An 11,686-nucleotide genomic window follows, 5' to 3' on the forward strand; every position below is an offset into this window, starting at 1 on the left:
ATGTTATCAAAATTCACCGATTCAATCTAGCGATCCTCGTCACAATTGCTGCCTTGTTCTATTTTGCATGTAAATTTTTCAAATTGCACGTAAAATCTTTACAATTTTGCATGTAGCAAAAAAAGGTATTTCGATCCCTGTAAAAGTATTGTTCTGTTTGCATGTATACTCAGTCTGGAAAACTGACAGCCCTGAATTCCCTCCAGGCACAGTGCCCATCATCAGAAGTCCCAGGGGAAATGCTGCAGAGATGGTAGCAGAGAAACTGGACAAAAAACTGCGGGAGAATATCAGGGACTCCAGGAACAGTTTGTTCACTTCAGACAGCCTTCAGGCTGGTCAGTTCAGCTTCCAGAGGCCACTACTGGTCATCCTGGACAGGAACCTGGACTTAGCCACACCCCTGCACCACACATGGACATACCAGGCTCTGGCACATGATGTTTTGGTAAGACCTGGTCATGTTGGCTGTCCAGTAGGTTTATGAAATGAAATCGGGGATATTCATGGGACAGATTTGGACGTGATGACAGAAAAGGTCCTCATTTTACTTCATTTTACATTCCAATGGTACATGTACTGTCATACTGCTGAAAATCAGACAGCAAAAAACAAATATGGCCATGATTTAAAGGGGACTCTGCTCCAGAATACTGTTTTTCTGAGTAAAATTGTATTGACAACTTAACGTTACATTTGGACACGGCAGTAGTTCCATTATGCACTAACAATATTATTGTCATTATACACTACCAAATATTCTGATAACCACCTGAATGCCCTCCGCTGTAAATACATATGTTGTTCCCTCTTCTCACAAAGTAAGTGTGATGTTAAGAAAATTCTCTTTTTTTTAAATCTCCGATATTTTCCTGTTTTTTACATGCAACTCTATGTAAGTAAGGAGGTCTATCCCATGCTGCACTTCCAATGTACATCCCCAAAGCTTGTTGCCAATACATACATAGTAATGCATAGTGTTGTCTGTGTGCCTGCAGGACCTACAGTTGAACAGAGTCATGGTAGAAGAACCTGCAGGGGACAAGTCTCCACCAGGGGCGAGGCCCAAGAAGAAGGCCAAGAGTTATGACCTCAACTTCACTGACAAATTCTGGCAATCACACAAGGGAAGGTCAGTGTATACAGTCACACATTTACACTCCTACATCTTTTAACATTGGAGAGGTTCATCAGTCACGTATGAATACAGTTACTCCAATTTTCTTCAATCAATGACTGTTTTGTTAAGGTACGGTACAAATTTTCGATGTCTAACAGCACATCTTTGTCACGGGGAATGACCTCGTCTCAATCTCGCGAGAGAACACGAGACTAGGTCAGGCTTGCGTGGATCATCTGCCCCCTCCCCCCGCCTCCTTGCGGAGAAGGGGTAGGTAGGACTTGAGCAGCTCCCAACCCTCATTTTTAAAAATCTTTATTTTATTTCTGGGCACAAATCATGTTTTGGAATCTCTTAGATCACAAGTAGGCTCATGATGTTAGGAATGAATTTCAGAATTACTCAAGACAGTTAATGGTGAAGACCATACATTTGTCGCATACATTTTATGATCACCAAGATGTAAGGATCCAGGCCAGGGTTGGACAAGCTTTCTAAAATCCACTTGTCCTATCGGGCAAGTACATTAAAAATGTACTTGCCCGAACCAACTTTTCACTTGCCCGAAATTTAAATGACATTTTTCTATGTATTTTCACATTCATCAATGAAATTCTTTTGTTATTGGCTATATTGGTGCACTGGAAAACGAAATTTTAATGACTTTCACTCTTTAGACGGCATTTAAGTTACAATGTCCTCTAGATCTATCCATAGTGACACATAACAGAAGCAGTTTGGACTGCCTGGTTCACTTCAATAGTCAACTGTATGATTTGCCAATTAAGAAGATATGTTTCAACATCATGCTTTTTGTCATTTTCTACATAAGTATATAAGTAGATGACATTCACTTTGCCTGGTTTTGCATGTGATTTTTTTTTTACAATATATGCTTTAAACTCAGAAAAACTCTGACTTTTATTTATTGAAATGAACTGACTACATATGGGCACGTAAGAAAAATATTAAAAGTACACATAACGTTATCTTCTCTCACTGACAGTCAGACTCGGGTCAGTGAGAGAACTGCAAAGCTGGGAATTCTTCCTAGAACTGTAGGATCACCTTGATTTACTTCAATTAGGAAACAGTGTTTGTGCTTTTCTGACCATCTCTTGGGAAGAAATTGATGCTTTTCTGACCATCTCTTGGGAACAAGTTGACACGGACCATTGGTTAAAAGTTTCTACAGCTTGGGATATTTCACTAGCAGTAGCATGGGGCAACCAGTGTATTGAGAAGAAGAAGAAAATTCAAAATGAAAAAAAAAATTGCAATATACTTTATTTACATGTCTATTACATCTGTTGAAATCACAATAACAACAAAATATGTGTCAATTTTGGACTGTTCAGCAAGAAATCAACCACCCCTCAGAAAAGTTCTACCCATATCATAGTACACTCTTCCGATGACCTACATGCCCCCAGCGCCATCTTGAAAAATCTGGAAATTTGCACGGTCGCCTGTCAAGTGAACTAGCGAAGATTTCTCGCCTATTACTATCCAAAATCCAAGGAGCCTTGCAAAATGGATGTCTTCACGGGCTTAAAAATGAAAATCTCACTTGCCCGTCGGGCAAGTGGGGGAGGATAAGCGCTTGCCCGATCTGGACTTTAACTTGTCCGGGACAATCGGGCTGGTGGACTTGTTCATCCCTGCAGGCCATTCTTTGTTTTATTCTCCGTGTTTTCTGCTGAGTAACTTTGTTCCTACAATTTGAAGGGGCCATTCTGTTCAATAGTGCAATACTGGAAAATGTTGCAAAACATGTCATATTGTTACATCTGCTTGGAGATTACTTTTTAGTACCATTGTTGCTGCATACTCAATTTGAATACTTTAAAATTACATGCACTATTACTTTTGATATTCCTTGAGGATAAAGAATTTAATGGATGAAAGTGAAGAAATCGATTAATGTACAAAGTTCTAAATAATGGTTGCATTACAACTGCACTAACAATTGTACTTTTTAATTGTAATAGTTACTGGAGGTTGCATGATACTACAAAGATGAATGTTGTGCCCTGATATCTGAATGTGAGGAAAAGAGAATGAAGAAGTTAATATATGACACATTCTGGGAGGCGATAACCCTTACTGCGTACAAGTAGGCAAATATATCTACAAATGCTTCTATACCGTAGAACCAATACTGTAAATGACATGCTAGACCCAATATGTTGATCTATAGATATCCATATATGTCTGTTAAGTTGTACTGTAAGTAGTTGTTATAGACCTTACAAAAATCGCTGTACTTTTGTTGTGCCAATAAAGATTTCAATGACTGCATTGATTCCCCAGCCCGTTCCCTGAGGTGGCCGAGGCTGTGCAGAGGGAGTTAGAAGAATACAGGTCACAGGAGGACGAGGTCAAGCGACTGAAAAGTGTCATGGTGGGAATCAACTTTCATATGCCATTTTAACTTATGAGTCTATAACTAGATATGTTCACCTGCAAGTAATAATTATGATTAATGAATGCAGCTGGATTTCTCTTAAAAGTGAATGTAGTGAACTAGAGTCACATGGCTCCTTACATGTGCATTTACCTTCAAATGATTTCAACCTTTACAACTGATGTGGTGAACTGATGTGTGTATGTCATTAAGTAATGCAAATAAGGTCCTCATTTTAATAAATTATATTACTTGATCATCTCCTCCACTGAAATAAGAGACGTACATGTACACTATCTATCTTATAAAAGAAAACTATAGTTAGCATTTTGTTAGAATTTATGCAAATGAGGTCTTCATAACTTCCACATGCCACAAGTGAAAAAAATTCTTGTCATTTATCACAATGGGATTACATGTATAGCATTTTCTTATTAGTTATGCAAATTAGACCTTCATTTGCATAATAATGATAATCTGCCAATGTTTCTCAATTGAAAATGTGACATGTTGGAATAGTCCTTTAATGGAATAGAGCAGGTATATAAAATCCCCTCATCAATTATTTGTTTGTTTGTTTGTTTGAACCTTTATTGTTCATGAGAAGCTCAAATCAGCCAGCAGGCCGCTTTTCATTTAGGTCATGAGGGAGGTAAGGGTCAGATTATGCAAATTTATTCCAAATTGCATAAAGAATATAGGAAGCATCACTTTTAGGGTATCTACATACCAAAAATCATGACAAGCCGTCAATCTCTTCATAATTATTCACTTTCAAAGTCTGACACTAAACCGGTCCCTGCAGTAAAAAAAAGCCACTGGGGGCCCAAATCTACACCACTTACTCTCGGCCTCAAGAGATGTCTACCAGTCAAAAATCATAGCCATTGCATAGTCCAGAACTTGAAATATCAAACCTGGAAGTTCTGCTGTAGTACTGCTGTAGTACTGTAACAAGCCATTAGGGGGCCCAGAATGAGTCTCATCAAAGCCTACCAACATACCGAATATCAAAATACAATTCATCCAGGCATTCTAGGGTTATGCTGGTCTTCTACAGACCCCCTCAAAGCAAAATTAATGCTACCAAAAATATAACCTTCTTAAGGAAGGTAATTTTGTATGTTATCAACATGATACCTGCTATTGCTGACCTGTCTGCCTACAATTGGTTTGATTTGATTTGATTTATTCGGCTGTATAGTGAGAAATACAGCCAGGGCTACCCAACCAGCTGGAGGCTATTATTAAGGCCTAGCCCCGGTAACTGTACAATATACAATAATAACATTACATTTGTTGATACATGAGGTTTGTTGTATTTACTGACCATCTGAATTTCTTTTGTGTTGTGGTGACTGTTTCTGCTTGATTTGTGCAGGGTCTTGAGGGAGAAGATGAAGGAGCTATCAGCATGCTGTCGGACAATACTGCAAAGCTCACATCTGCTGTCAGGTAAACTTACTTTTCTCATGCCATCTTCAAACATATGCAAATAGCTGCTACTTGGCAAGAGAGCTACTATTTGCTAAGCAGACACAAATTGAAAGCAGACTCTAAGTTTTCCTAGAAAAAGCCCTGGCTGTGTAAGGTGTTTGATATATTTGGATGTTTCCAGTGGTACCTTAGAATACTAAATACAATTTCAGTATACAAAATGTACTTACTTATACCCATAGCAAGTGTGCTGAATACAGTGCAATCTCACTATTATATACTGAGGAACCCTAGGAACCTTACGTTTTTATTGCTATGTATCCCGGATGTCTCCAGTCCGATCTGTAATAGCTTTGTTTGTCCCCCATCTCTAGCTCCCTACCAGAGCTGTTGGAGAAGAAGAGGTTGATAGACATGCACACCAACATAGCCTCAGCACTGCTGGATCACATTAAGGTACAAAATCATGTACAAAATGCAATGTGTAGAAATTTCTTCACACACATATCTAAACTAAGGAAAAGAATTTGGGCACAGAGGATGACTGTTCAGTAAAGAAAACTGCCAATTGGTTTTAATACAATTCAGATTGCGATCGGAGTCTGTCCTTGGACCATTAACAGTTCTAAGAACAGATTGCAATCGCTAGCTTTTGTGGCAGGTTGAAACCCTCTGGCCGGCTTTGGTACTCTCTTATACTGCCGGTAAATCTGCCTGGAGATTATACCAGACTTGTGCCACTTCTGTTAATCTGTGGAGTTAACTTCACTCAAGGCTACCAAGGCTTTTCGCAGTGGTTTTACGTTCGCGGTAGCACTATGCACTGTAGTCTCTTACTGCCATGGAAAAATATTCGCGGTGGTTTTATGTTCGTGGTGAAGCGGCTACCGCGAAAACTGCAAACATTAAACCACCGTGAAAGTTTCTGCATTTACAGTAGTTGTCTGTTGCAATCTTCTGAATCTTGCCATGAGGTATGTCTGGTTGACTCTTGTGTTGATGATATGTCTATTCAGGTGCGCAAACTGGACGTGTATTTTGAGATGGAGGAAAAAATGATGAGTAAGCAGTCACTGGATAAATCCCTCATGGATATGTTTTCAGATCCTGAAGGTTTGTTCTTGAAATCTATCATTTGACCAAGGATGTTATGTAATGTTATGTAACGTCATATTGAAGTTTTTCAACACAGAAGAACTTTCATGTTATATAACGTCCTTGATTTGACAAATTTTTATGTTCTTCAGGAGTTGAAAATTCGAGGTGAGCAAATTTTGTGTTGTATGACAGTTGAAAAACTTCAATATGAATTATATCAACACAGAAGAACTTTCATGTTATATAACGTCCTTGATTTGACAAATTTTTATGTTTATTGTCAGAAAAGGGAACCATTTTGGTTCTAGAGTCCATTCCAAGACACCGTGCGGATGTTTGTTGCCATTGTTTAGAATTGATTTTAAAAGTTTTGTAATTATATGTCTAGGACATTTGATACTTCAGAAATATTTTTAACACTGTTTCAACTTTATAGATATTTCCCTGGTCCTGTAAAACTTTGGAAATATTCATGGTGTGGAATTGGATACTTCTAATAGTTTCTAAATAATGATAACAGCATTATTTACCATTTTCTACCATTTTTTGTGTAACAGACACCCTGTGGTGTTTGATTACCTTATGTGGTAGGACAGAGCTAGAGGTGCTGGTCACCATGTATATGTGTTTTAACAGTACAAAAACATGTAGTTGGTTAGGCTAGACCATGCTAGGGTACTAAACATTTTGCATTTGCCTGCAAATGCTATTTTTCGAGTCTGATTTTTCTAGTCTTCTCTATTTCTTGTGTATTGAACTTAAACGCAGAATACATATTCTTCCTTACAATTCTTTGTTTCGAAGCCCCCTTCTTAACTTCTAAAGATGGCAGTAGCTCATCAGAGAAATGTTTGACCCTGTTTTCTGTTTATGAGAAGTGTTGTTTAGGCCACACTGAGTTTTGTTCTTGCATATTCCAAAGTAATATTTTAGCAGGAAAACATGCAAACAGGAAACTTGTACAAGCTTGACTTGGCTCCCTGAAGCTGTGTGTGTCAAGGTTTCCAGCAGGGTTGTAGCCAACCTGAAATCATTTTCCGTCCCCTCGATTGTAAATCCTATCAAGCACCAAAGCGTGAGACGTCGCTCCAAAGATGCCACGTTCCTAGAGGGGTACAGGGGCATGCTCCCCTGGAAAATTCTGAAATCTATTTTGGAAATTAATTTTGCTGGTAGACTAAGCTGTTCAACGGCATCTGTCTTGGTAAAAAATTACTCAAGGAAGACAGTTATTTTATATTTTTACATATCTTTTCATATCTTTTGTCCATCACAGAGGACGGAATGGGCAAAATTATTTTCTGTCCCCAGCTGCAAAATTCCGTCAAAGGACGGAAAGGCGGGCACTGGCTACAACCCGGGTTTCCAGACTTTCCCCATAGACTTTATATGTTTGTCTTTCCTTTCAACAATTCAAAGAAAATGTAAGAATCTAATATATAATTAAGTCAGACTCTTTTTCCCTTTTATCTAGCTGGTAGTCCAGAGGACAAGATGAGGCTGTTTATCATCTATTTCATCTGCAGTGCCCAGACCATGTCCGATGTAAGCTTCTCTAACATTTTCCTGAGATGTAATGATTTCATAAGCATTCTTATTGACCACAAAGATGATATAGTGGAGAGATGACAGGATGAAACCTATTTAAAGGAAAATATTTTCTGAACCTTTGTTTTAGAACAATGATCTTTGGGATTTGACTGTTTCATTTAGCTTTTCTTACATGTAGAATTCGTATTTCAAAAAAGTCTGTTGTTACTTTGAGTTTTGACCTTTTTGTCAACACAAATATTGTCCTCAAATCTTTGAGTGTATCCATCAGCCTTCCTCATGTATTAGATACAAAAAAGGCTTTCAGTCTAAGCCTGTGATTAGTTGGTTGTTGGTATGCAACTTTAGGTCCAATAGTCTCATTCAGTCTCAACGTTTTTTCTTATTGGACCGGTCCCAAAAAAACGGACATGAAAAAATTAGGTGGACCGGATGTTGGACTGATTAGAAAATTAACAGACTATTTATTAAACATTCACCCGTTTTGGCGCTTGCAGGTGGAAGAGAATAACAAGAGTTTATAGTCATTTCTACCAAGTTTTACAGTCAATCGTACAGGTGCAGTTAGCGTTGTAGGATTATAAAATGCCAGTGTGAGTCAAATAGTCCACCAAACAGATTTCTTTGTAGTGAACCATTGATATTAGTCATACTGAATCAGGTCCAGGTTCAGGTCCGAATCTGGACCTGATCCTCTGGACCTGAACTGGACCTGGACCTGCATTTTCTGTACCGGTACCCAGCCCTAGTCTCAACAGTAGTAGATGTGATGTAACAGTTGTAAATTTGTCATTTCCAGGCTGATATTGACCAATATGCTGTAGCTCTCCAGGCTGCTAACTGTGACCTGGCACCACTGCACTACATTAAAAGATGGAAGTGAGTGTACACCCTTTACATAGCCCGAGTCAATGTCTACGCTCTCGGAGCCAAAGTCAATGTCTAAGTTTTGCTGACAACATGTATTTCAATTATCATTACCTGAAGTGCACATGTATATGTCCCTCCTAGTAGTATCTACATTGTACATGTATCTATCTATAGCTATCTCTCACTCTCCATATACAGTTTGTAATGTAGTTATCTAAATAATTATTAAACACTCAACTTTTGACAATGGCAGTGCCTTAAAAAGAAAAACAAAGTTTAACGTTTTTCTTTTTAAGGCGAAAGAAAAACAAACGTTTTTCTTTTTAAGGCACTGCCATATTGTTACAAGTTAGGGATAACAAAACCTGTATTTTTTTATTTCTTTTATTTCTTATTGCAGGGCTTTTACAAAGATGACAGCAGCACCCAGTCAGTATGGGGGAGGAGGGACCAAAACAATAAGGTATTAAACACATTAAATGTGTACAAGATAGTATTTGATCTTTGTATCCAAAAAACATATTGGAATGGTTACTGTATATTGATCTTGTTTCAAGCATAGGTAAATCAATGTACTAGTAATTGCATTATGTCCACCTGAGTAACACTACAGTTTGGATGTGGCGGCTTCACAGCGAACTTAAAACCACCGCAAACATTTTCCATAGCAGTAAGAAACTATAGTGCATGGTGCCACCGCGAACTTAAAACCACCGCAAAAAGTCCTTTTTCCTGCTACCACGAAATTAAATCCCCGCAAACTTAAATACATTCACAGTAGTTGCCCCCAAGCTCCATTATGTTCCAGCGCTGCCTCCCAGCCTGCTGGAGTCAAATGAGCTTGAAACCTCTCCAAATTGTGGTGGGACTTGTGGAAAGCAGAGAATCACCTACAGGCACAGTGAACATGATTCGGCATTGAGAAGTACAAAAACTGATATTGATTTATTTACTATTCCTTTAGGCCACACCAATTTAATTTCTTGGTTCACGGATTTTTTCATAAAAAATATGGAGCGAGAGGGCGAAATAAAAATAAAAATAAAAATTGTAAAATGGTTGGGGTAAAGGTAACGGCTAATCCAAAACATAAAGAAAAAAGTTTTCAGCTTGAAAAAAGTACAAAAACACTATTTTTGTACAGTAACAGCACCTGTACCCACACTTTAAGGAGCTTATAATATAAAGGCCAATTTGCTACACCAGAAAGTTGGTGAATGGTTTCATTAATGGTGAAAATTTGCTGAGTGGTAATTTTTATTTTTATTTTTTTTCCCAAAAAATAGGAGCGAGCGAATCCGTGAACCAAGAAATTAAATCGGTGTAGGCTTAAGCCACAGTAGAAAATCTTCTTTCCTTGCAGCATGTTCTCCCGACTGATGAACACGGGGTCAGAATTCGTGATGGAGGGCGTCAAAAACCTGGTGGTAAAAAAGCATGTAAGTTCTATTTTGTTGGCAAATTGTACTAGAATAAGGTTAGTTAGTTCTTAGCAACAGTTAGATGACAGGTGGGAATGAAACATTGGTGGGTGTGTCGTTCACAATACTGTTTTGTGACAGAAAAATTAAGGTTTTCATAGATCCATGATGGTAACCAATCCTGTTACATGTAGCTTCAAATTTTTTGCCAAAAAAAATTTATGACAAATGTGACCACACCCTGTTGATTTTTTTGTGCCTCAGAATCTTCCGGTGACCCGAGTTGCTGATGCTCTGATCGACAACAAGTCCTACCAGGTAAGCATTCAAAACCCCAGATGTCCTCTACTCCCTTCCAAAATAGCTGTTCTATTGTATGTTACAATCTGGATACTAGTGAATTGTCATTATATTAAAGTTATGAAGTCAAAATGTCAAAGTTTGCTCTACATGTGTTTTTTTGCAAATTTGTTAGGTTTGCTTATAATTGCTAAAATCCATGATAATGTATATCCTGGTATATACAAGTGTGGATACACATCAATTCACTCTTAGCTGAAGTGCAATTATGATTTTGCCATGTGGTATGTTCTTGTGCACAGGACACCGAAGATTACAGATACTTCGACCCCAAAATGCTCAGAGTCACTGACAGGTTGGTACATGTATGAGAAATATCATTGCACATTTGCAACATCGCTAAAAATATTAAGTTTTAGAAATATCATGTTATAGCTCTCCAATGATGTCCATTTTCCTATCAATGACGTCCATGTTACCTATCAACGATGTCCATGTTACCTATCAACAATGTCCATGTTACCTATCAACGACTTCCATGTTACACATGTACATATCAATGATGTCCATGTTACCTATCAACGACATCCATGTTATCTATCAATGACGTCCATGTTACCTATCAACGACGTCCATGTTACCTATCAATGACGTCCATGTTACCTAATTTAGTAATTATTTTGTAAAATGTTTTTGCTGTATTACAGCTCAATACCTCGGAACAGGAATCCAGTTCAGGAGGTAAGTCTACTCATACTTCTTCCAGTAGAGAATAGCAATAGGGATTTGCTCTAAAACAAACAAGAGCTCAGAGACGTCATACCTCCATGAAATATCCAGAGTGTTTGTAGGGGGGTTGGTGGGGTTTTGGTGGGAGACATGGGTGATAGTTTACTTAAGGAGGAAGGGAGAAAATTGATATTAGTTCTGTTTATTATCAGGCACTATGGCCCATATGGACGGACAATTGACAGTACATTTAAAGGAAAGAACAATAATCTACTGTTTAAAATCAAAAATACAGGACTCACATTGCGTCTCGTCGTGCACGTGGTCTGTGTGGTACTCCAGAAAGTGCTTGTGGAGACAGCATCAGAGCATGACAGCGCTCTTACAATATCGTTCTCGGACGCCAGGAGGCGAGTCGCAAATGAATGCGGCAGCTTACGCCTCCTGGCGTCGAAGGTGTCTAAGCGCAACAGTGCAAACAGCCAGCTGTTGCTGGTGGATCTAGGTTGCGACGTCATGATTTTAAGGGCGTCGTGGAATGCAACTCTGACTCTCTGGAGCGCGGCGGCGCTGTGATTAGACCACACCTGTACACAGTACAGGGAACAACAATGTGACATGAACAGGACTCGTTTTGTCTCAGCAGAACAGTTACCGAATGTTCGGGATAGGGTGTTGGCTTTGGTGTACAGATAGCGAGTTTGTTTGCGAATGGAGTCATTGTCGGAAAGATCAGAAGTAATTTGGTAGCCA

General features: G+C 38.7%; 1 protein-coding gene across 1 annotated transcript in view; it reads left to right on the forward strand.

The window, feature by feature from the left end:
- The window catches only part of LOC118417838 (sec1 family domain-containing protein 1-like), a gene marked incomplete in the record, with an annotated part of 27,684 nt that overhangs the window by 13,054 nt on the left and 2,944 nt on the right, over positions 1-11,686 (forward strand). The window contains 13 exon segments of the mRNA XM_035823589.1: positions 207-448; positions 999-1,132; positions 3,434-3,524; positions 4,909-4,982; positions 5,339-5,420; positions 5,981-6,077; positions 7,537-7,607; positions 8,413-8,492; positions 8,884-8,946; positions 9,847-9,922; positions 10,169-10,222; positions 10,507-10,559; positions 10,912-10,945. Of these exon segments, the coding sequence (XP_035679482.1) occupies positions 207-448; positions 999-1,132; positions 3,434-3,524; positions 4,909-4,982; positions 5,339-5,420; positions 5,981-6,077; positions 7,537-7,607; positions 8,413-8,492; positions 8,884-8,946; positions 9,847-9,922; positions 10,169-10,222; positions 10,507-10,559; positions 10,912-10,945 (1,151 nt within the window).

Source organism: Branchiostoma floridae, chromosome 1, assembly GCF_000003815.2.
Source record: "Branchiostoma floridae strain S238N-H82 chromosome 1, Bfl_VNyyK, whole genome shotgun sequence".
Lineage (NCBI taxonomy): Eukaryota > Metazoa > Chordata > Leptocardii > Amphioxiformes > Branchiostomatidae > Branchiostoma > Branchiostoma floridae.